The sequence below is a fragment of the Mytilus edulis genome, chromosome 9 (assembly GCF_963676685.1).
Source record: "Mytilus edulis chromosome 9, xbMytEdul2.2, whole genome shotgun sequence".
NCBI classification, from domain to species: Eukaryota; Metazoa; Mollusca; class Bivalvia; order Mytilida; family Mytilidae; genus Mytilus; species Mytilus edulis.
Genome location: NC_092352.1, coordinates 22224483 through 22251745, shown reverse-complemented (window position 1 = coordinate 22251745; position 27263 = coordinate 22224483). Strand labels below are relative to the sequence as shown.

At 30.8% G+C, this 27263-nt stretch overlaps 2 protein-coding genes across 12 annotated transcripts in view; both read right to left on the bottom strand.

The window, feature by feature from the left end:
- LOC139487803 (glutamine-rich protein 2-like) overlaps nucleotides 1-6745 on the bottom strand; it is a 46268-nt gene extending 39523 nt beyond the window's left edge. For 7 of the 11 annotated variants that reach the window (XM_071272907.1, XM_071272904.1, XM_071272908.1 and 4 more), the window contains exon 1: nucleotides 5928-6537. In XM_071272907.1, coding sequence (XP_071129008.1) covers nucleotides 5928-6413 — 486 coding nt within the window. In that variant the 5' untranslated portion in view covers nucleotides 6414-6537. Of the gene's footprint in view, nucleotides 1-5927 lie in introns of all 11 variants that reach the window. The other 4 variants (XM_071272913.1, XM_071272914.1, XM_071272906.1 and 1 more) reach the window with 3 other exon arrangements.
- Nucleotides 6746-8494: 1749 nt separating this feature from the next.
- Nucleotides 8495-26930, bottom strand: LOC139487802 (peroxisomal membrane protein PMP34-like). The gene is made up of 9 exons (XM_071272903.1): nucleotides 26656-26930; nucleotides 23498-23558; nucleotides 22051-22117; nucleotides 17959-18113; nucleotides 15794-15919; nucleotides 14510-14658; nucleotides 13228-13326; nucleotides 12230-12291; nucleotides 8495-11758 (listed from the first exon to the last, which is right to left on the bottom strand). Exons 1-9 carry the CDS (start codon nucleotides 26761-26763, stop codon nucleotides 11614-11616), a joined length of 972 nt encoding a protein of 323 aa, XP_071129004.1. The 5' UTR covers nucleotides 26764-26930; the 3' UTR covers nucleotides 8495-11613.
- Between the last annotated feature and the right edge of the window lie 333 nt (nucleotides 26931-27263).

Genomic DNA, 27263 nt, shown 5'->3' with positions numbered 1-27263 from the left:
TGTTATTTACTTTTTGTCTGTTCAATGGCTTTGTACAATGCCATTGAATGGACAGCCAAGTTTTCATAACAGGAATCACCAAAAGTATTACATTATAAGATCACCAGAACCCTAAAACACCCAATTCATCTGAAAAGTAAATGTACAAACAAAGACTAATTAGAAGAAAATGTTACACATGGCCCAGATAACCTGGCTTGGTACAGACACACAATGTGGTGGGGTATTAAACCAGTTTTAAGTAGTGCACTAACATAGATGCCTTTGACATACAATATACAAGCAATATCCATTGATCTTCATATTGTAATTTTTTTCTTTAGTCTTATGATTTTCAATATGAAGTGGACATATTTTTTTCCATAACAAACTGAGTAAAAACTAACAGATGATGCAAATCTATTTCTCATTAACTCCTATTTAAGATGTTCACAAGGTTATTCAATTAAGAACTATTTCATCTGGTGATTTTGAAAGAATGTAGATAGTTCTAAAGCTCATGTTTACATGTATAATCAATACAATTGACATCATCAGTAATCACCTTCTGTCAATGTTATCAATACCAGAAATAATACTGTTTTATTGAATATATGCCATTTTTCAAACAAACAAAAATCTGGTATTTTTGAGACTTTCGTGGTACTTTTCTTCTAGTTCACACTCTTTTTTTTCCAAATTTCTGTTTATATTTTTATCAAATTATATTGTTTTTACCAAAATGACAATTCTAAAATTTCAATCATAAAAATTGGTAAAAAAGTCTTGCATAATACCATAAATGTATCCAGAATTTTCAATTGATCTACACATTAGGGAAGAATTTAAAACTTGAAAGATGTTCATGTGGTTAAAATTTGTAACGGATAATTAAACTTATTGGTGTTTCTTTCCAAATGATTGGAAGTTTTTATTAACCATTTTATTTAAAGAACTTTCATTTAACTCTTTTAACATCTGCCAGTATTTTATGGACTATACACATTTCCAAATGGCTTGTAAATGCTGACATTTAGAAAAAATCCCATTTGATTCAAATATTATAAAAAAAAGACCACAAGACCTCCATGTGATATGATAGGTACTTTATAAATGTTAATAGTATCGCCATCAATCAAAGGAGGAGTAAATGTGGTGGCAATATTATTTTTTCAATAGAATGACTTTGTGCTGTATTTTTAGTTTTATGGCAATAAATAAAATAATTTAATTTTGCTTTAAAAATGTAGACTTCATGGTTATCAATACCACAGGTTTTAAGAAAACAAAAATAAAGAAATGTTCAGACAATGAATACACTTGCTGACTTTCCAATTTCTATATTGCCAATGTTTTAAAGAAATGTTCTCCCCAGGGCCATCTGTAATCATTAATCATGCAACTAAAATGCTGATCTGCATGTAAAGGACAATCAATGGCATATCCAGGGGCACAGCCCCCCTCTTTTAGAAGGAAATATTTGGTTGTTTATAATCACTAAAGCATGGCTGGTGCGAGCCACCTCTTAGCGCAGTCAGAGGGCCCTCCCTTATAAAAAGTTCTGGATCTGCCACTGACAACAATTGCAGTCTTTGAAAAAATAGGCAGTTGTCACGAGGCATAAGTTAACTTGTTGATCATTAGAACATGTATTACTTCTATAGATCTATTAGATCAATCATCATCAATGGACTATTTATGACTTTGCATGATACAATGTACATGAAAATGGTGTTAACAGCATTAATTGATCTTCATTATTTATTTATAATAACACACCACAACTAAATGTATATTAAGCTAGCTCTCTTTGAACTATGTTGGAGTTACACAATTTAGACCTGAGAGATCATGGCCAATGCTTTGTACATGTCATGCAGAAACTTTGAGGAATGAATTTGGCAAAAAATATGACAGCTTTGACCAGGGGGATATTTAAAAAAGAACTAAATATTCCAAATTAGTGGCCTTCTGACATTTTTTTAATGAGGAGATGTTTTATCAAATACTATTTGAAAAGGCAAAAATTTTGTCAGTCATAAAATTGATACTTGGATTCCTTCTCATCTTAATAATTTTGCAATCCAGCTGACACTGCACAGAAAGCATTCAGTTAGTACTAAACGTTGTCATGCCTGGCTTTGACACAAAAAAGAAATCTTCATTGTTAAACTACAGTTCATGTCCTTCTAGAGTGACAGTCTATACATGTATGCATAATTTAACTCTAAATGGTAATTATTGCCAATTCATTGTTATACATGTAATTTTGTCCATTGTTATTCCATTCTGAATATATGTATTATACACAACCCAGTGGTCAAACAAAATACCTAGATTCATGTACCTATAAACATTATATGAAAATCTTTTTTGAGATTAAAGCTACATAAATATCTAAAGTCAATATTTAAAGGTCCAATTAAAGAAACTTGGAATACAATGGTATTTGTAAAAGCTTCATATACCATTGACATTTTAATATATTAAATAAAGTTGGAATAAAAAGTTATAACTACTCCATTTGCATGCATTGTATATGTGTTCTATTTCCTATGTTGTAATTTTAAAATTTAAAATTGATCTGCTGCATAAAATTGAAGATGCATTTATGTCATAGATATATTTCTTTAAATTTCCATTTTACAGTTTACAAAATATTATTTCAGGTTTGAAAAGGTAATGATTTAGTCAGTTTCTTTTATAAAAAATATTTTATCTACTATGTACAGTAACTTTTACAAAAAAATCCATAGAAAATAATTAAAGTTTTAAAACATTTTAGTTTAATTTAAAATTTCATTAACTGAACTCATCCTAAAACATTGTTGGTACATTGTACATGACCTTTTTAAACTGGACAATTTAGTAAAAAATAATTTGACATAATCTTGACAAAAATTTGATAGTCATTTACCAATAAATTTTAATTTTGGATTAGAAAAGTGTGTTTCATTAAACCTATTGTCAAATTTAAATCTAATTATATGTTATAACATAAGTATGCTTTATCAATAATTCAGATCAAAGTGTCTAGCTTGGTTGACAAGACAAAATTAAGAATAACAAATTAAAACCTTGTGGTCATTTCAATAATATAATAAAAAGAAAAAAACATGGGATCTCTAACCAAATATGAAATGAAATTTTGAAGATTATGTTTTTGGCTTTCATCATTTGCCACAAGATTCCAGATTGAATAACACATAGTTATTTAGGAATGCTTCGTTTTTACCAGACAAGCTTATCAAGACCATATATTTTCAACATACTGTAAACGTACATGTAGGCTGAAAGTCAGGTACAACACAAGAACATTATAACATTAAAAACCAGTAACAAAATCTTTTTGTAGCTTCATTATACAATGCTACTGGGAATATGAATAAAAGAGATGTCCAGAATACCTTAATACGATAACTAATCAATCTTTTTTTATATAAAATAATGGCAAATCATATAAATCATAAAATCGTAGATATCAGTGGAGGACCAAGGAATATGATTAGACAAACATTTGTACATCGCTATGAATAGGAAATCTGATTTTTTGCAATATATCTAAAAGATCAATCAGAATGGTCCTCTAGTGGAAAGTTGTTTCATTTGCAATCATACCCCAACTTCTTACGTGTATTTTAATTCTATTTGAACATTTTCTCTATGCTAGGATGAGGCCAATAGGAAGAACAATTATTTCATTGTATGCTACAATTATGGAATGTCTAGCTACTGCATGTTTTTGTACAGTAATCATGGTAATTGGTACATGTAAACAAATGTTCCCTAACATTCTTTCCAGATTTTTTTCTCTGATTTTGAAGATCAATGAAAGAAAGGACATAGGTTTCAAGTACATGTAGTTGTTTTTATATAACAGCAGTAATGTCAACTGTCTTCAAGTTCAAGCAGTATCTACAAAAGTGATCTATCAATGTTATAAAATGTCACACACATGTGCTTTGTAACATAGTACAGAAAAATCTATGTAAATATTTGAGTCATTATGGGTGTATCACTTCAAAAACTGGATATCCTTTTAAAATGTGATAAAAACAAAATCGAATGTATGGTATATACAATAACAGTCTGTGAAAAACAATCCTACTGGACACATCTGAACAATAGTCCTTTATCATACTATAAAAAATCTATCAGGAAAGTTTATCAATTTATCAATTTTAAATAAAAAAAATCACACTGACTACACATTTAATGTTGTATATATCAATATATATTAAACCAGGCATTCAGTTTAAAGACCAGATCAATCTTATATCATGCAATTCAACAGACAGAGGCATGTCTCTTTCACTAAGGAAATAGGGTCCAAACTACTTCCCTTTAAAGAGTTTTGAGAATGACATCAATAATTATCCATTTACTTTTACAATTTACATGTACAGAGAGAACATAAATCTCTTTTAAGTACATGATATGTAGTTATACATGTAGGTTATAAACCACGAAAGATGTTCAGTGTTGAACAAAAAGTAATAGGAAAAATGGTATTGGTTAAAGAATATTAAAATGGTGATTCCAACTGAAAACAGACTATTAAATACAGAATGCCATGACCTTACTGACCCCCTAATAGACATTCTAGCCACTGGCCTGGACCTCTACATGCCTTTGGTTCTTGTTTCCTGGTGCATGTAAACCATAAATCTCTTTTTTTCTGAACTTGCTATGCAGTATGGGTTTTGCTCATTGTTTAAGGTTATACAGTGACACATAAATTCATTCATGTACAAATGTAGTTTTTACATGTAACCTTTTGCAATTGAGTATCTGATGATCATAGAAAGTTGTCTCATTGGCAATGATATATCTCAATTTTTTATATTGACAAAAAATTAGTTAGCATTTTTCAAGTTTATTTTCATTGTCACAGTACTAGTCAAGTCAACTGTCATACTTTCACTTTTTTAATGATCAGGATAATCTTACATTGTGTAATCTATTTTAATATTGCCTTTGGTGTATATGTAAAAATTTTGGTTTCATGTTTAATGTACATGTGATTACAATTTTATTTATAAGCATCAACTTAATCTGATAAATATCTGAAATAGCTGACATGCATGACAAGGCCCAAATTACTTCATTTAGACAATTTATCATCTCAGACATTTTCATTCAATTATCTAAAATATTAGACCACAAATAAATACCTTGAAAATTAATTACAGACTTGGTTAATAGAAATTTGTTAACTTGCACCTCAGACTTAAATTAGAACATATCTTGTTTGTTTACTACATGTATGTTATGCATTTGTACTTTTAAAGTTCATTTTTTTTTTATGTCATAGTATAATGTACCATTCATATTCTTTTTTACTGGTTCCTGGTAGTCATGATACATTGTAGTATTTAAGAAACCCTGAACTTTAAGGACATATTTAATACAGCCACTTCATTGTTTTTATGAATAAGTTACGCCAGTTGATCTTGGTACATTTGTACCTTTTCTGTAAATGACAATCAACCTTTAATGTGTCGCAATAGCATAACCTTCAACACATACCGATACTATAGGGGGGTCTCATTTGGGAGTTCTGATCCAGGATTCCGCTTACTGTTTTGTCAAATTCCCTTATCCTGCTTACACATGTACGTACATATGTACATGTACGTACATGTAAGCAATTCTCATTATTTTTTGTAATTTCCAGTATCCCGCCAAACTTCATTTAACATTTTCACTGCACAATAATCTGACTTTCATGAGTCACGCTTACAAAAAATCGCAATCCTGTGTCACGCTTAGACCCCAATGAGACCCACTAAAGGAACTGCAAGTGAAAATGCATGAACGTAAAAGTTGTCTATTATAACTCTTTTTACACATCAGCAACACAATGTTTTTCTATATATAAGGAGAACTTAAAATAACTTTCTTTAGGAACAGCCAAGTAATATATTTACAATCAAAATTTCATATACCTTTGCTATGCCTTTTTCATTGGTTTCCACCCTGCTCATCAACTGCATATTCATCCACATTTCACCAATCGGTTTTTCTGCATATTGTGTTTTTGCCTTTTCGAACAAATCTTGATTTGATGGAACTGATGTAATGTTATCAAGTTGTTCCTGTAATTTAGCAACTTTGATCTCAAGATGATGATAGGGTGTCTTCCTCCCTGTACTAGGAGTAGGCATAGCGGACGACCTCTCACTAAGAGTGTCTTCTGTATCCTCTCCACGACCGCTGTCGACATCACTTAACACTGATAACTCCCTAGCTTTAGATGCTGACAAAAAATCTCGATCAAATTCATTTATATCCGCTTGTACGTCTACAATATTTAGACGTTTTAGCATAGCATGCAGTAATGTGTGAAGAACATTGAAATTTACAGAACCTACTTCTGGTGATCCCAAGGCCAGATCGACCATTTGGGAGAGGTTAACCTTTGTGCAAGGCATTTTCTTTTTTGATTTTCTCACTGACACATACAAGAAATTACATATTTAGAAGTTATTCCATTTTTTTCTATCCTAGACCAGTTTGTGTACACCGCTGGAAACCATGTTGTGTACAATATCACTGCGCAATTACTTCCGGTTTACGTTCTTAAAAATATCAAGCTATAATTTCCATAATATAAAGTCTCTGTTCTTAAATGTCAGAGTTTTGAAAATATAATATACGTATTAACTATATTTCAGAGTAAACAAAATAATAAGGTTTGTAAATTAGATGTTAAGAACTATATTATTTTATTGGTATACGCGGATGTTTCCAAGATGTTATCGTTAGCAACAACAATGCTTTCCCACGTGGTATTATCGAAAAGGGGCGTGGTTTATATTCATGTTGCACCCTCAAAACTGTTGATTTTATAAGTACATTTTAACAAATAAATATATTTAAAAAATCATTATTTGAAGAAAACCTCATAATTTCAATTGTCTTCCCGAAAATTTTAAAGAACATAAAATCTTACTTTAAAAATCGATAAAATAGTTGGTTTATTTACCTAAATCGAGACATATAATATATTGAATTATATGTCTCTGCCTAAATATATGAGCAATGAATGAGAAAGATATCTTAATGCTATTAAAGAATTGTAAAATACATTCAAATTTTAATTTTCGAAATCCTTTCTAATACTTTGGTATGTTCATTGTTTTTTTATTCTCAATTACATTGCAATTACAAATATCACAAGTCCATTCTAATATTTTTTTTTGAAATATGTAGCTTTTTGTTTTTCAAGATAAGGTGCACAATTATAATAATTATTCTATATAACAAATTCTGGATCCATTAGTTTTCATTGTTAATTAACAAATCTATTTAGGATGGTTTTTTTTTTCAAATCTTCTACAAAAGTTGTCTGATTCAAACCAATGATGTTATAAATACAAATGAACCAATTAATTTTAAGGGTTGACTGTTAATGAACTTGTTAAAACAATTTTCCAAGATCAGAACTGATAGATGTTCCTGTGATTTATGTGCATTTCATATCTTTGGAAACTGATTTTCAACATGGAGTTCAAAAAGATTATATAGATATATCATTGCAATTTAGCGATGTTTTAGTTCTTCATTTGATATCTTGTGTCTACATTTATACCATTCGTCAAAGAGGAAAAATACTTTTGTTATTTCATCACTTGTAAAAGGTATACAGTAATACTAAACATGTTTTTTCTGTCTTAAATGAGTTTGTGTGTGAATATTATTACTGTTTTTATTCTGTAAGTTTTTGAATATAATGTGAACCTATGTAAAGGTACTCCTGAGTTCTTGACATTGATAAAGATAACAAGGTTTCTGCTAGGTCCTTTTTAATATAAGACAGGCTTTCAATCACCAGTTCAGCTGACTTGAGGGCATTTTCATACTAAATACATATTTAATAATTCCACAGCAGAATCTACATCTTTTAATTGAATGTTGACAAAATTGTGCAACTGATTCCTAGATGAAGAGCTGATGTAAATAGAACCTGGGCAACAGACCTTACAACCTTTCCATGCAAATTGAAAATGAGATTAAGGTTAGATACACATTGCCAGATCAATATGTACAACTTGGGATCATTCCATCCACCTAATATAGTTAACATATTGCTTATATGATCATAGAAACTGACTTAAGCATAAAAACATAACATTAACCAATGAACCACTAAAACAGAAAATCCCTCTTTTTGTAATGAATAAAACCCCTCAACCAGTAAAACGAAAAATCTAAAATTCATAAAAATTGAAAGGGAGCTCACATCAATAAATATAAACCATTCACCACAGTTTCATGCAAATTGGTGAAAGCCTTTTTGAGTTATTGTTCGAAAACTGGAAAATCCCATCTTTTCTAATGAATAATACCCCATAACTCTGAAACGTAAAATCTAAAATTTATAAAATCTAACAGTAGCTCATGCAAATTGGTAAATGCATTTTTGAGTTACTGTCCGACATGTTAACAACAGACAGACAAGGTTTACCATAAAACCTCCCGTAAACTGGCGTATAAAAATCATACGAACTTAGAGAATAATAACAAATTTAATTAAGATCACATTTTAATCAAGGAAGACTCTTAACATAACTAATTTCATGAAAATAACAGGTTTTAGTTTTTTCATGAAATATTTAACAACCATGTTGAAATAAACCTATTCATGCAACCACATGAATGCACAGATTAGAAATTTAGATACGTATAAATATAATTTTTAAAAGTAAACATAAAAAGATCTATATAAATTAATGCAGCAGAACAATGTGTAAGTATTTACTATGGTGAAAAACAAGTATTACTTATACAAGCTACACTATGTAAAGATGGTTACGTTAAAATTTCTAGAGTTACATTGTACTCCCCTTTAAGTATGTATGCATATAAATGTGGTTATGAAAAATACAATAACTGTCAATTAAATGGCACTATTTAGATTTTTCTTTAATTACACAAATATTAATTACAAAATTGTTGGACATTTTTTAGAACAATCCTTCGAATTGGGAATAGTTGCCCAAATAAGTATCTATTTTTCAAATAACATAAAAAAAATGTTTATTCCCCTTTTTAAACTTGAAATGATAAATAATCATGAAAATGCAGCAAATGTTTCAATGGATAAACAGTCTTACACTGGCTTCAAACATGTGTAAAATCCAAAATGAAATAAGGTTCTTTGTGTAAAATTGTTCTATTTTTTACAAACTTCATTCATTTTTATTAAAAAAAATACAGCTTTAATACAAATTTCTTTTTTGGCAATCAAACTTATACTTAAAAGATTTTCCAGAACATTTTAAAGTTAGCAGGTAAAAATACTTGTTTATGCAAAAGGTGGACAGAAAGAAATTTCAATTAAAATTTGGTGGGTTGTAGTTATTTCTCAGCCTAGAAAAATAATAACTTTTGGACGAGTAAAATGCAATGTTATGTTTCTTCAAACCTCCAATTATTTATTCCTGGATCAACTCTCATATATAACTATGTTTTATAAGTTCCATTTGACAACATATTATACCAGGTCAATTGTATTCCAAATCGATTACGGATGTGATTTTTTTTCCTGATGTTGATAGTTGTTAACAAAATTTATATGGGGTTGATTGATTTTTATGGGTAACAATTTTCATTGATATTCAATTTGGTGGGTTACACAAATTCTGCATACAACTCCGTGCACAGGAAATTTTAGTGAAAAATTTTGAACTACTAGGGGACATTTGAGCACCGACATTAGAACCCTGGTCCCATTTTAGCACTGGATTAATCCGTTCACCTGTATTTTCGATAGCCCATTTTAGCGAAAACATACCTGGTTGAACAATACTCACTAAGTTTTGGGCGGAAGTTCAGTGTAATTCAAAGCAAACAAATAATGGTCCAGAGTCGTTCGTTGCACATCATAATGAGCAATGTTATATACTATTAGTTGTCACCCAGCTATTTGCATTTTTCTTGATACTATTATCACATTGCAAACAACAACATATATAACTAGAGGCTCTAAAGAGCCTGTGTCGCTCACCTTGGTCTATGTGCATAATTAAACAAAGGACACAGATTGATTCATGACAAAATTGTGTTTTGGCCCAGTAGTTTCAGATGAGAAGATTTTTGTAAAAGTTAACAGACGACGACGGACGACAAGTGATGAGAAAAGCTCACTTGGCCCTTTGGGCCAGGTGAGCTAAAAATACAAAGTATAGACAAATGTGCACCAAAATATAGACAAGATACAGAGGCTAGAACGAACTTTTAACATTTGATTAAATCTTTTAGACATTTAGTGCTGTATTTTAATGGACATCATATGTTTTATATTGTGCTGTCTTGAGTGTATTAAAAGTTTTTGATTTATTATATATATTAATGGGTTAAAAAATATTTCGCTAAAATGGGCATTGACAATTTCAATTTTCACTAAAATGGGTTAAAAATCACGCGCTAAAATAGGTTCTACTTTGGCGCTTTAACGTCCGTTTGTTTTTGCTTAAATGACCTATCAATGCGCTAAAATGTCCTCCGCCAACAACTCCATAGGAAATGTTTTTTATACGTTTTTAATTTGTTGTTCACCTTTACCAATGAAATCCATGATTAATAATTAATTCACAGTAATTTGTATTTTCATGGAAAATACATGGTTTTAACCTTTTCTTACATATATGGGTGATTTTAATCCTATAATCTTAGAATACACAAAACCAAACAATAGAACTATGCCAACAACCAATATGAAATATAAATTTGTTCTCAAAATTTCATCCTAAATAAATCATTAACAAAAAACATACAAAACAATAACACTGGAATAATGTAACATCAATTTTCACATTGGTATTTTTATTTTGCCTTTAAGACAAATTTCACATGAAAAATCTCTGGATTACTATAAAAATAAACAATTTAAGTCACATCAACAATAAACAAAACAAAATTTTCCAGAAAACAACAATTTGTTTCATGTCAGACAGCTGATTCCATAGTTTTGTCCAAATTTATATTCTAAAATGATATCTATAATAAATCTGGAATTTGGAATAATTTCCACCTTAAAAGTTATCATTTAAAAAAAACCTTTCACTTCCCCTAGAATTTAGCTCAAATATTCAGATATAAGATTTATAAATTTCATTTATCCATACCATATAATATACCATAAATCTATGGTATTTTTCAAATTGATTGTTGCTTACTTTTTTAGACATATTTAGCATAACATTCAGAATGGAAATTTGCATCCCTGCCTCAGTAACAGTTTTTTTTTAAAGAAGAACTGAGGGCTTGTGTTAAAAAGTCATCAAAATATGACAATGAAATATTTCTTTGATAATGACTTCAAAAAACCTTCTATACTGTCTAACCATTCAGTGACAATGCACAATTTTTTCACTAAGTCATGATACATCATATATAAAAACTTTATAATCGTTTAGTAAATTTATTTGGCATGATTTAGTGAACCATCAACAATATATGATGCTTACATCAGAAAGAAGATGATCTTTATGTATTTAAAAATAAGATGTAAAACATATAAAATGGGCTCAGTATAAATTAAAACAAATTACATAGAGTTTGGCATACTTAAAACTTAGCACCATAAAATATAATGTTATAACATTATTTCTAAGATATTAACTTGGGTTATGTCCCATTGGGGTTATGTCCCATTGTCCTGAATATAAATGCTGCAATCTTTTCATAGGTCAGGAACATCAAGGCTGCTGTCAAAACTGTCTGTATTAACTTGGCTTCCATTCCTTTATATAATGCGGATACACCATTATCCCTTAAAAAAAGAATATTGATAATACAAATACGAAACACATATTTCTTGCATGAAAATGATACTTGCAAACAGGATCAAGGAAAATAAAAACAAATGATTTTATTTTGTAGAGTTTGGAAATGAAAAGGCCAAAATCATTCTAAGTACTAAGTTCTCACTTGAGCTACAAAATACTTCAGACTCAGCAAAAAGGATCTTGACAGATTGTTTCCTGCAATTTTATAATCCATAATGGTGGAAGACACCTTTATCTACCATTATGGAACAAAAAGATTTATAAGATTCATAAAAGCAAACATGAGTTCTACATCAAAGTATTTTGATGAAATACCAAGGCATTGACAAACAGACAGAAAATGGTATATGTATACAACACTACCTTAATTGTTGAAAGGAGAATGATGTTAACCTAAATGAACCTTTTAAGTGAAATAAAACAAAAAAACATTTAAATTTCACTGTGGTACTTACTTGACAATATCAACAAGATTCTGAAAAATTCCCTGTTGTTCTGATTTCTTATGACGTCCAGCCTGTAATAAGAAAAACTTGATAGTAATAGGCCATTTGCCAATTCCCGTAATTGACCCTGTAATTAGAGATCCCTTTTTTAGTTGTCTCCCATATGAGGGACATTAATTTTTGTTTACAATGGAGAACTAGCAGCAAGAGAAAATTTACCTGTGTGTAATGTGAGTAATCTTTAAGGTTTTCAAATCTTTTAATTAACATTAATTTATTCTTAAGCTCATTACTTTTGACATCAGAAATTATTTTTCATGAAAAATTAGTTAAACTGCTGATACATCACTTTCAATACATCATGCTTTGCATTGGCCAAAGCCAATTTTGTCTGGTATGGAACCAGTCTACGATTGACAAAGGGAAGTAATTTGTTTAAAAGTGTTAACAGAATCAAATCGGTTATTGGCAAATGGACTATCATGCTTTCATGATCATAGCAAAAAATGTACTGGGGTAATTATAAGTATTGAATGCTTCTTTTAGTAATTTCATAGGGTTGAAAATGCTTTGACCTTTTCTAACAGTTACAAAAAGTTTTTAACCTGAAATTTCGGGGGGAGAAAGGGGGGGGGGGGGGGTGCGGACTAAGGAACAGTACGAACTATACAAGACCGATTATGGTATATATCATATTTGTTTTCATTCATTAATTTGTTCATAAATAAGCCTGTCAGTTTTCTGGTTTAAAATGTTTTACACTCGTCATTTCGGGGCCTTTTATATCTGAATATGCAGAATTGGTTTTACTCATTGTTGAAGGCCATAGGATGACCTATAGTTTTTAATTTCTGTGTCATTTTGGTCTCTTGTGGAGAGTTGTGTCATTGGCAATCATACCACATCTTCTAATTTTTATATTTAATTACTTATAACTTCATTATTTGAACTGTAGCAGATAGTCTTCTCATTGGCCATCATACTAAATTTAGTATATTTATACTTACCCTCAATCTTGACTGAACAACCTGTAGAGGGTATGTTACTACTGTTGCTACTGTCTTTGCTATTGCACCAATGATGAAATAAAGAAAACCACTCAGCTCCTGAAATATAAATTTTAATCACTGTTAATGAACTGTTCAGTCCTTTGGTTTTGCTTTAAAAACAGTCACAAATCATATATAACTTGAATTTTTTTTAAAGAAAAGCTAAAAGTGCAGTTATTTTCAGCTAATGTTTGAGAAAACAAATGAAACTGTAAATTATTTGAAACTTTTCATTCAAGGTTTGCAATAAAAATTTGAGAAATATGCATATTTTTTCAAGCCTAAATAATAGATTATCATGACATTGCTTCTGGTGTCATTAATTATGTCATGAATTATGTTTGAATAATTTATTTTCAAAAGCAGACTTTTAGTATTTACAGATAAGTTCTAAATTTCCATAGTCCTTTCAGAGTATGTAATTTTTAACAAAAAATATAACTGAAGTCTGATTCAGACTTTAACTACTGTGTATTCATTTATTTTTCGTGGGTTCCAATTTTTGTGGATTGAGGAAAACTTACATCTTGGTGGATATTTAATTCGTTGTTTTGCCAATTTTGTTATAGAAGGCAATAGAAAACTGGTAATTCGTTGAACATTCAAATTCTTGGTTCACCTGTTCCCACAAAATCAACAAAAATCTGTTTCCAACGAATAATAATGAATGCACAGTACTAATAAACTAGAGTCTCTAAAGAGCCTGTGTCGCTCACCTTGGTTTATGTGAATATTAAACAAAGGAAGCAGATTGATTCATGACAAAATTGTGTTTTGGTAATGGTGATGTGTTTGTACATCTTACTTTACTAAACAGTCTTGCTGCTTACAATTATCTCTATCTATAATGAACTTGGCCCAGTAGTTTTAGTGGAAAATGTTAAAAATTGACTATAAAGGACAATAACTCCTTAGGGGGTCAATTGACCATTTTGGTCACGTTGACTTATTTGTAAATCTTACTTTGCTGAACATTATTGCTGTTAACAGTTTATCTCTAAAGTTTGGTTTAATTTGGCCCAGTAGTTTTAGAGGAGAAGATTTTTGTAAAAGTTATTGACAACGGACGACGGAAGACGGACACAAAGTGATGGGAAAAGCTCACTTGGCCCTTGTGGGCCAGGTGAGCTAGAAATGTATTTGAATCCAGGGACTTTCCATACAGGTCCCAGTTGAATCTAAAATTTAAATCTCCTCATTATTTGCCTATAATTAGGAAAGTGAAAACTAACATTATTACCTTTGTTTTAAGCAGTGACTGAAAGTATCGTTTGACTGCCTCATAAACCATGAACTGTACTGAAGGATTTGATGCCAGTACAACAGAGGGCAGTGTTCCATTCCATAGGGCTGCAATTCCTTCATGTCTTGCTACTTTTAACAAGGCATCTACAAAAAGAAGAATATGTATATTTTGTAGGAACATACACATAACCAGGAATTTTCTAATAACACTATTCACATATATCTTGTATAGATATAAAGAGAGATGATTTTTCTTATTGTTATTTTCCAATTGTAGACAGTGATGTTCTTTTGACTGTTTTAAAACTCACCTAGTACACTATGTCTGTGTCTAGTGACATTTGAATGACTGCAATCTATGTATATAGGTTTCTCTTTTACATTGTTTAAGCATTTTTACATACAGGTCTTCGTTGTAGCTTGGTTTACTATATGGGTTTTTCCTCATTGTTAAAGGTGACATGGTAGTTGTTTACATCATTCTCCTCTGGTCCTTTACTTATATATCAATATGCAGGGCTCAAATGTTTTCAGATCTATGGCAGATTTCTAAATATGACATCACAAATGCCAAAGTTACAAATCATAAACCAGCTTTTTGTTTTCTAAAAATCTATGGTAGATTTTGAAACAGAGTAATTTTCCAGGGAAAAACGTTTAAGCTATAACTTTACAATTAAATATTGTCAAATTATGTTGTCACTTTATATTTATGCTGTACCATCATAATCTAGTGATTAATAAAGACACAGCTGTTCTTTAGTAGCAGATATTTCAGAAGAGTACTTATAATTAATATTAAAGTGTCTATGGCTGGCAAATTGTTTTTGACTAGTCGATTAAAACACAGCATAAAACAGGTACTATGTACAGAGCAGGAAATGCTTATTTTCCTAGACACACTTCATTTCACTCCTGAAGTCTGTATTAGTGTATATCACTTCCACATTTAGAAAATCTGCAATAGATTAGGAAATTAGAAAATTTGCCAGAGATTTGGATTCTAAAACAATCAGCCCTAGATTTAGGGTGGCATGACAACATATTTATCAAATATTTGAAATTGGCTTATGTTTTAGAACCCATGAATGTGAATCCTACATATACATGCTAAATAAAAATTGAAGTACTGCAAGTTTTTGCTCACTAGTTATATATCAGCTCAATGATGCTGACCTAATGCGACAAAACATTTCACTAAAAGTAATCATTGATGTGCAATTTTTTGTTTGTTCACATAATAATGTAAGTGAATTATACTGAAATAATATGACTTTACCTATTAGCCCTCTATACCTGGGAACTTTGGCCTCTTTATGTTCATCTGTATGAAAGTTGGCACCTTGAAGCTTTAGTCGGGTATTAACAACCCATAATGGTGTGGTCACCAATACATTTATCACACCTAAAACAAAAATCATCATAAATATCTCTTTAAATAAACTTAGCTCACATATAAATATATAATTCTTATATGATTTGAATATAGATAAATACTTAAATTGGATTGGTCAATTTAAATTTTTCTCTTGGTAAATACACTTCGATAAACCATGTTCCTGAAACTACTTTCATAATCTACAATATTCATACATAATACACATGTTTGCAGGAATCCTGGGATATTCAGAAAAATTGAGATTAAAAAAAAGTACATAACAGTCATGACAGTTGTGTCTATTCTAATTCATATATGTAACCAAAAAAGAAATAATGCATCAAAGCTTCAAAAATGTATAAAATTAAAATTTAAATAAAATTGTACAAAATTTCATGGATGAATTAGTGAATTTAAGTCATGTCAAATTAAATGCTTGTAGATATTGTATTACATAATAATGCATTGTATTGAAAAACATAAAAGAACTTTTAAATTTGATATATCCACAAATAATCTAATTTTGAATAGAACACATCTTCTAATTTGCTTTTTGTCTATCAGCTCATCGACATAATGACAGTCAATGGTGTTTTTTTTAAATGATTTACTCCTTAAATATGGAATTATTTTTTAAGGAAAGAATGTTACATTTGTTCTGGCTATGCAAATAAGTTTTAAAAAAAGTGGTGCACAGTTTTAAATGACAAGCTACCCATGTAATTCAGTGTGCACCACATTTTTGTTGTTATTTCTTCATAGACAAAAGGACATAGCTTAAGAACAGTCACACTATCAAAAATTTGTCTTTGATCTAAGTTTGGTAATAAGCTTTGTGTATATTTAGTTTCATAACATTTGGTTGAGGCAAAATATGAGAAATGAAGCAAAACATTCAGCAATTATTGCATTTATAAAGGGCACAACTCTAATACCGAAAAAGTGATGCTACCAAATTTCATAATTAATCTGTGTTTTGTAGTAATCAGCATCGTGCATAAGTTTTATTACAGCGAGATGACTGTGGAGCATTCCGATGTATTGCTATCTATCGCCTAGATTTGCACATGTAACTTTGTTTTGGGTTTGTAACCAATCTATAAACATGATAAATATGCTTAACAAAGTTTTATCTTAAAAAAAATTTGTTTATTGAAAAAATAATATTTTATAAAAATAAACCATTGCAAAGAGCGTACACCTGCTGGAACCCCTGGCTCCAACTAATGGAATGATTTTATAAGTTTACTTTCACCTAATAAAAATATCTACCCAATCCATGCTACCTCAGATTAAAATTTTCTGTTCTTCTTTTAAATTATTACTAATAATATTATATTTTTACAGAGGAATTCAAAATATTAACTTTATGTACTTTATGTACTTGTCTCAAGTTTCCTGATGTACTATGAACTTATTTACTATTATTAATATATATGTAGTTCTTTGCCAATAAACACATTACAAAAAAAAAAAAGTTTCATGTTGTTCAATGTCGAAATGTCATTGATTCCCAACTGATTACCTTGATTGCCTTACGTAACAAAGTCTTGAGAGATTAAAAACAGTTAAAAAAAGTCCAGTCGATTCATTTTTTTTAAGCCCTGATTAAAACACTTTTTATAAATATATAATCACAAGTGTAATGATTTAATGTCACTTGATATTCAGAAGAAAATAAATCTTTAGTCATCGTTATTTACAAATCCAGTTAAAATTGGATTTCATGTATAATTACTTTACAGAACCTCAAGTAGCATGGTCTATTTTTGTCAAATTTTCATAAGCCAATTTGTATTTTAAAGTTGCCTGCCTTCTGAAATATAAAGCTTTATATAACAAGGTTTAGGCTTTGACAGTGATTACCATAATTTATCCCCTTTTCTGCATTACTGGTTGAAGGCTAGACAAAAGAAGTAATGATTCAAAATTGCCTTATCTGATATATATAATGTTTTGGTTTCTGCCATGTACTCTTACAAAGCAAATGTTACGCAAGATACATGTGTATTCACTATTGTCCAATCAACAAAAAAATAAACACAATTTTTTGTTGATGGTTTTACCTGCTACAAATGCAAAGGTGAGATCTTTTATAGGTGTCTCCTTGTCTATGTCACTAAGGTATGTTGTCTTCAATCCATTATAGGTGTAGAAGTAAACAAAGTTTGAACAACACAAAGTTACAAGCACAGGAAACAACCCTCTATACAGTGATAGTCTGGAAAATAAATCAGTAGTATTGGTAACAAGATAAAATCTTAACATAAACCAGGTCAGGGAACAAATTGTTTCATAGTAATAGTTTGGAAAAAAAGATGTGTTAAGTTAGACATTGACAACAAGTGAAACTGTGAGCTACTGCTCACTGATGATACCCCGCCGCAAGTGAATAATTTTAATAGTGTTATAATCATACAAGTGTTCGGTAAACAGGAAGTTGTAGAGTGATAAATTTGAAAATCCTGAGAATCCTGAGAAAATTGTGAAAAAAAATTTTCAACTTGGCCATCATCTGTAAAATCATACAAGTGTTGGGTAAGCAGAAAGTTGTCGAGTGATGAATCTGAAAACGCATCACACTGTATAGCAGACTTATATAAACCCTGAAACCAAATTTCAGAAATCCTTGTACTGTATAGTTCCTGAGAAAAATGTGACGAAAATTTTCAACTTGGCCATCATGTGTAAATCATACAAGTGTTCGGTTAACAGGAAGTAGTCTAGTGACAAAATGAAAATGCATCACACTGTAAGGCAGACTTATATAAACTCTGAAACCAAATTTCCGAAATCCTTGTATTGAAGTTCCTGAGAATAATGTGAGGAAAATTTTCAACTTGGCCATCATCTGTAAAATCATACAAGTGTTAGGTAAACAGGAAGATGTCGAGTGATGAATCTGAAAATGCATCACACTGTAAAGAAGACTTATATGAACCCTGAAACCAAATTCCAGAAATCCTTGTATTGTAGTTCCCGAGAAAGATGATATATTTTAAATATTCATGGGATGGACGGACTGACGGACTGATGGATGAATGGACTGACGGATGGATGGACAGACAGAGGTAAAACAGTATACCCCCCCTTTTCAAAGCAGGGAAAGGGGGGGGGGGATATAAAAATGTTCCATACTTTAGATCTGTTAAACAGGAAGTTACTTCCTGACAGACCTTTACATAGCTTACACTAGAACATTCTGTGAATGAATTGCCTGGTATTTCATGTATTTATTAGGTAGACAGTTTTCTCAACTTCCAGTAGCTTTCAGATCAGTGTTCTCCCCAGCGCCTTTTAGCATCATGTTAAGGTAGATTCATGGTATACTGCCATCTTGGATTGTACATTTACAGTACAAAATCGGTCTAGTAATTTGCCCAAATCAACAAATTTGGAAACAGATTTGGAATTTAATGGTAAGACTGTTTATCTATATCAAGAAAACTTGTAAATGTATTGTATTATCCAAAATATTTTGACAAATATCAAGCTTTTTGGTTTTTAAAATCATTTATTCAAATGAGCTATTTAAGGGGAGATAACTCTTTTAGTACAAAATTTATACTAGACTAATAGGGAAATTTTTTATTTTTACTTGTGGCAAGAAAACAAGTTCGGTGACACCATGTTTTCTTTTTATTTTCTTAAAATATATTATGAAAGCTATACTCTCACAATTTATTTCAAAATTCTATCTCATAGAATTTTTTTTATGCACTCTTATGGATTTTTTCATGAACAAACTAACCAAATTTAGGCATTTTTCAACGACTCATAGCTCAAAAAATAGCACGGTAACCCATACGTTTTGTTATATTTTTGAAAAAAGCGTAGTAAGATCTTCATTTTGGCAAATTATAAAAAAAATCTGTCTCAAAAAACATTTACTTATGATCTACCTTAATGTGTTGCTATATTTCTGGATGTGATGGTATCTGAATTGATTTTCTCATAGATTGTGTTATGGATGTGATGCTATAATTTTTAGTAACATGATGGTATTTCAAATTCTGTTTTTACAAAGATGCTATATGAAATATCTGAGGAGAACACTGTTTCTGTCTGAACCTGTCCTTGTTTTTTAAAGTTAGACTCTACCTTAAAGACTTTTACTGTAAGCTGTTGGATGGGTGTCAAGAGTGGAGCAAATAAGGTGTATGATTTCTGAGAACCTCATTTTGTCTCTAGCTTTATTGGGGTAGCATGTTAGTCACTTTTTATCCATTAGTTTCCAAATAAACCCTTTAAGGGTGGAGATATTATGATGGAAATGTCTGTCCAAAATTAAGATATTTCTCCACTCTAATTGTAAACTCGATGCAGTGGTAAAATCTATATATAATGTATCATTTTTTTTATTTATTGCTTTCACAAATTAATAAATTCAGGTAAGTCTGAAATCCTTCAACTTTTGATGACATGTTTATTTATAAGAATTATTAATCTCAAGTGAAAAAATATCTTAAAAAAAATAAAGTTCAAATGTTCTGTTTACATACTTGCCAACCTCTGACAATGGGAAATCATGTCATGACATGCCATGAGACATGTCAAAAAGCGTGTGAAAACGTGTGACGTAGATGCTGACTTTTTAATATGAATGTGGTAATGTTCATAATTTCACATACAAATTTGTTAATATAAAAACAATATATATTCTACTGTAAACTTTTATTGTATTAAACAGTGGTCGGTTATGTTTCTTTTAAAGCACCACAACTAGGCACATATTTAAAACAACTGCCAGTTTCAAGTTTAGTTACATTTATTTGATAACAGCATAACATGTCAAAAAGCGTGTGAAAACGTGTGACGTAGATGCTGACTTTTAATATGTGCAATATTAATGTAACATAGTCAAGTTCTGATCAGAATTCAGTGTTAATTTATTTATAATTGAAAATGCTCTCCCACAGTAGGAATTGATATTTGACTGAATTAGCTTTATCAAGATTTGAAAGAATGTCATAATGATGGTTTTTTTTTGCAATGTAAAATGTCATCTATTATCTCTGCCATTGCTATTGCCTGATCAAAACTGGGTAGTTCATCAGAAGATAGCTGGTACTATGAGAGCTGATCCAACAGTTCTATGATATTTTCATCCCAAAGGCCTGTAGAAATCTGTTGGCTAGATTTCAAACTGAAATTGAAAATGAAAAATGTTTTATAAATTTGATTTCCATTAAATAAATATGTTAAATGCTTATTCGAATAGCTTCATTGTATTTCTCCTCTCACATGTATTTTTTTTTTATGATTGCAACATAGAATGCACGATGAGTTACTTGTCACTCAATCATTTAAACTTGAACAAATATAATTTAAAAATCTTGAATCTTGCTACGTACACATCGTTTTGGCTTAACAATCGGCACTTTAGAATACGGTACAGGCCCTGAAAGCGACTTCTTTCTATGCACATTTCCCCTATCAAGTGAATTTGAAAGAAAATCACAAAATCGTTAAAAGTAATCACAAACTACTTACCTTTTACTGTTTGTTCATGTAGAAAAATAAACAATATGGCAGCCAAACAATCTGAATTTTTGGGTATTTATCGCCAAATAAGGAAAAAACCCGAGAATAGCGATATCACTAAGGACCAAAATATGAAAAGAACGAAAAAGCGTGTAATTGCGTGTTAAGTGGTGAAAAGCGTGTACACGCCATGTGACAAAATCCTTGCGTGTAAACCAATGAAAAAGCGTGTATTACATGCGAATATCATGTCACTTGGCATGTATGTTGTTTATAGTTGTAGTGGGCAAATATGGTGGTTAAAGCAAATTTATACTTATATGTGAGCTGAAAAGTACTTCATTCAACATAAAAATGTATGAAGGGTGACTGCAGTGTTGATACATGAATCTCAGACTGACATATAAGCATGAGTTTTTTATGGAACTTATATCAATCAAATTTAGTAATTACTAATATCGAACAGTAACTCTCACTTTCATTTATTAGAATGTATAACTAAAATAGATTAGAAAAGCAATTAATTCCTTTTCTTGATTATATTGTCTTCCATTAAGAAATTAAGTCACGCATGCATCTTTTACAATTCTCATTAAATAATATGTATATTTTTCTACCAAAGACAAGAAAATCAGCTAAGCCAAAAATTCATACAACTTTTCATTTATACATACAAGCCTTCTTCCTTTGCAATTTCCGCCATCACTAGAGGTGAATGCTTTGCTTTTCTTTTGTCATCCACTACAAAAGATTTAAGTATTTTATAGTGTGTCTTTCTATGTTGTGATGCTATACTATTGTTTCAGAAAAGGTAGAAGGTTTGGTACAATTAAAACGTTTAATCCAGCTGCAGTTGTTTGCACCTGTCCTAAGTTAGAAATCTGATGTTCAGTGGTTGTCGTCTGTTTATGTGGTTCATAAGTGTTTTTTCGTTTCTTGGTTTATATATAGATTAGACCATTGGTTTTCCTGTTTCAATGGTTTTACACTAGTAATTTTTGGGGCCCTTTATAGCTTGCTGTTCAGTGTGAGCCTAGGCTCCATCTTGAAGGCCGTACCTTGACCTATAAAGGTTTACTTTTATAAATTGTGACTGAATGGAGATTTGTCTCATTGGCACTCATGCCACATCTTCCTATGGCTATATATATATAGTTAACTGAAGTTTTTCTTACATGTAGACTAAAATGAAACAATTTAGCACATGACATAACACTTCATAGGATGGCAGGTAATATTTACTATACATTAACATGTTTTGAAATCCCAATTTTTCTCTATAAACTATTGATCTATAGGAACCACAAAGATGTAACCATAATTCACAAGCCAATTTAGTCAGTAAATTATTTTATCTTTAGGTGATTTTTATACTTAAATTTACAACTAACAGTGTAAGATCTGCATGCACAAAAAAATAAAAGAAGAATTTGTGGGAACATAGGACACATGTACAGATGCCACCACTTTATCCATTTATATTAAAGGGACATTACTCAAGAATATTGCATTTCATATTGCCTGATTCACTTCGCCTAAAGGGAACAAATTTGTAATATATAAACCTGAAGCTTTAAGTAAGAGGTATAAGAAACATTGCTTGGACTCTAAAAATGCAAAAAAGGTAAAAGCCAAATTATGTTATATATTATATAATCTGTAATTTTTAGTATAGAAATATCAGTTGTGATTTTATCAACATGTTTAAAATTGCTATGTTTGACAAAAAAAAGTCATTTAAATAATGGTTTAAAATTAAATATGAGCTAAAGCCGTAAACAAAATATATATGTTACCCACATTAACAACTTTGTATAAGACAACTTTTGGCAAAATGTCTTTTATGGTCTGGCCTGGCTTATGAGTATATATTACAGACAAGCTAATGAGGCCTTTTCAGACTTTGAAGTTGCACATTAAAAGCAAAAATTTTGAATCCCTAATCTAACCATGAAAGGCAAAAAATATAAAAACTAGTATCTGAATGTCTGAGAGAACATCTGAAGGTGTACATGTAATTCAACAGATAAATTATGTGTTTTTGTACAAGAATTCAAGAGGCAAAAAAGTGGTGTTACCATAGTACCATATATACCTTTTCTTGTTTGTTACTCATCATACCTTGTAATCTAGTTCTGGCTGTATCCAATGGATAGAATACAAACATGGCAAATACACTACCCTGAAAACAAACACATTATTACATAAGCTGTGTTACATATTTGTTTTTGTAAAAAAAAAATTGTACATGAATTAGCGGTTAGTTTCTATTGTTTGACTTGTTTTACTTTTATGATTTTGGGGCCTTCTATAGCTGACTATGCGATATTGGGTGAGCTCATTGCTGAAGACCTATACCTGTTAATTTCTGTGTCATTTGGTATCTTGTGGAGAGTTGGCTCATTGGAAATCATACTACATCTTTTTTAAATACATTATTGTTGTGATATGGTAATAAGATTTGACAATTTGAAAGTTAAGGCATTCCGAGGTTCAAGTTGTAAGATAGTTTCACATATTATTTTTATTTTCATTACAAGAATGTGTCCATAGTTCACGGATGCTCCACTCGCACTATCATGTTCTATGTTCAGTGGACCATGAAATTCAGAAATTGGGATAAAAACTTTAATTTGGAATTAAAATTAGAAAGATCATAGGGAACATGTGTTCTTAGTTTCAAGTTGATGTGACTTCAACTTCATTAGAAACTACCCCGACCAAAAACTTTAACCTGAACTTTGCACTATCATTTTCTATGTTCAGTGGACTGTGAAATTGGGCCGACAGGGTTCAAACTTTTAATTTGGCATTTAAATTAGAAAGATCATATCATGAGGAACATGTGTACTAAGTTTCAACTTCATCAAAAACTACCTTGACCAAAAACTTTAACCTGAAGTGGGACGAACGGACTGACGGACCAGAAAACATAATGCCCCTCTACTATCGTAGGTGGGGCATAAAAAAGCATCATATATAAGTTACTTTATGGGTTTTGGTGAAGGTGGGAAATGTACATATTTAGAAATTCTGAGTGAACCTTTATCATGTTTATGAGTGTCAATATTTTCCATCCACAGTATAATAATTATCATTTGTATGTAAGTTAACCCATACAAATGTACATGTATATTACATGTATGTTTGATGATTAGCCCTAACAGCAATTTTGACTTGCAAGCAACAATATCATTGGACACACTTTTAAACTAGATACTTTTAGGATAATTTGAGAAAGCAATTTTTGTAAAAGTTATATAATGGTATTTGCTCACTTCTGGTCAGATGAGCTACTATGTACATTTTAAAAGTGTTAACAAGGTAGGTTTTGATGAAAGAGAGCCCAAATAGCTATTTAATTGGAATTACTTTTACATTGAGAGTAAGTTTGTAACTTAATTCTATTCCCTGTTTCTTCTTGCATGCATCCAGCCATTCCTTGATCATGGTGATATCTAAGTTTAATGAGCTAAAAAGATCATCAAATGGAAATGTACATACACACAAATATTTTTTTAAGGTTTTCTTTCCCATGAACATTTTCGTTTGAGTAGAAAATTCTACTGAATGGCAAATGAAGTTGAAATTGTTGAAATGGGGACTATAACATGGTATAATAGTCCCAGGTTGAAATGAAGGAAGAAATTACTTCTGGTGCTTAATAAGATTATTTCATAATCAACTACCAGTATGTTTAAACGACACCTTTAATGTTTGAGGACTATACTACAAATGTATAATCGATACTTGCATGCTCTAATACATACCTGTTAACTTTTTAAAATGTCCATGGAGGTTTTGTTTTATGTGCAAGATGGCTCTTATACTCAAACAAAACCTACAAGGGGGCCTTCAAATATATTTTAATGTTGTTTTTTTGGCTTCTTCTTACCCATACAAGCTTATAGCCATTGTAAAAGTGATTGTTTTGTTTAAAATTAATGGACAAAATTGCTCTATCAAAATGTCCATTTTTAAAGAGCCTTCATGGGGGAAATCCCCCGCAAATACTGAATAGCGACAGTTGGAAGGTATGCTAATAGTTATACTTGGTGAGTTAACTCAACCAGTTGCTGGAGTTATGACAGGAATGGACTCCCCTTTCTATTAAAGACCAATCATTTGCCAATCACATGTTGTTGTTTTTTCGGGTCTCACTAATTAGCGACAAGAAGCGTCAAGAAGTGACTAAAAAGACTAAATGCATATTTTTTTTATATTTAATAACAAGAATGTCTCCAAAGTACACGGATGCCCACTCGCATTATTATTTTCCATGTTCAATAGACCGTGAAATTGGGTAAACAATTGAATTCGGCCTTAAAAGTAAAAAGATCAACCAAAAGGGAACATGTGTACTAAGTTTCAAGTTGATTGGACTTTAGCTTCATTGAAAACTACCTTGACCAAAAACTTGAACCTGAAACCCACACTTTTAATTTCTATGTTCAGTGGACCATGAAAATGGGGTCAAAAGTCTAATTTGGTTTTAAAATGAGAAAGATCATATCATAGGGAACATGTGTAGTACTAAGTTTCAAGTTGATTGGACTTCAGCTTCATCAAAAACTACCTTGACCAAAAACTTTAACCTGAAACTCGCACTTTTAATTTCTATGTTCAGTGGATCATGAAAATGGGGTCAAAAGTTTAATTTTGTTTTAAAATAAGAAAGATCATATCATAAGGAACATGTGTTCTAAGTTTCAAGTTGATTGAACTTCAGCTTCATCAAAAACTACCTTGACCAAAAACTTTAACCTAAAGTGGGACGAACGGACAGACGGACGGACGAACAGACGGAAGGACGCACAGACCAGAAAACATAATGCCCCTCTTCTATCGTAGGTGGGGCATAAAAAAATATGTTTTCTTGTCACTTCTTGTCGCTTCTTTTCGCTAAAATTCTTCTTGTCACTAATTAGAGAGACCGGGCTTTTTTTAATGTTAAAATGAGTTAATTGCTTTTGTTGACCCGAGATCAAAATTAGAGTAAAGACATCATTGAACAATCCATTCTTACTGTCACCTAAAAACATGAGCATTGGAATGCATGTTTTTAAAAGATGCATGTATTTGAAAGTCATCTGTAACCTGTAAATATCTTAATACATATTCTTATACAAATACTTGATTCAGAAACTGAGAAAGTGCCATGTCCTAAAAAAAAGTCCACTATTCCACACTCGTTTACAACCTATAATACATCAACAATGACATGTTTTGTTACTTATTCTTCAAATAATTATATTGCCATTATTGGCACAAACACTTACGGCTGCACCTGATACTGCGTGGACCAGGTTTGGGAATGTGAACAGTTTTTGCAGCAATGTCGCGTTCATGCTGCTCCCTGACTTATCAAACTTAGATAGTGCAGTCATTTGGATTCACATATGACGGAAACTGATTTCCAACCAATGGCATTTGTCAAACAAATAATGATTGATTGATAGTTCAACTTTTGTGTCCCATAATTTTTTTAAGCAGACATAAATGTTCACAGTTTGCAACCCGTATGTGCACTACGTCATTAGTTTTCGGGTGTGATAATATGCTACATTCGTCCTTTCTGTAGTTTGTCCTATATTTTGTAACATTATTAGATCTTGTTCAGACCTTTTAATATTGAGATTTTGTAACATGAGCAACCCTTATTAGGCCTTTTTATATAGATATTTTGTAATATCATTATTATTATTTTTATATAAGGCCCTTTATTCAGATTTGTAAAATTAACAAGCTGTTTTTACTCGGTTTAAAGTAAATTATTGATAAATGACTTTGAATGGTCGTTTGAACTTTCACGTTTCAAAATGTGTATTAATTTAATCTTGCCCTACCATAATAAACATGTTAAAGGTTATTGAATATTAACTATGAT

What these genes read in the sequence shown, in the direction of transcription:
- LOC139487802 (XM_071272903.1), bottom strand. Translation starts at nt 26,763, where the DNA reads ATGACTGCACTATCTAAGTTTGATAAGTCAGGGAGCAGCATGAACGCG. An exon ending in ACGCAGTATCAGGTGCAGCC is followed by an intron (nt 23,559 to 26,655) that starts GTAAGTGTTTGT and finishes GTTTGTTTTCAG; the next exon opens with GGTAGTGTATTTGCCATGTT. An exon ending in AGTCACTGCTTAAAACAAAG is followed by an intron (nt 13,327 to 14,509) that starts GTAATAATGTTA and finishes TTTATATTTCAG; the next exon opens with GAGCTGAGTGGTTTTCTTTA.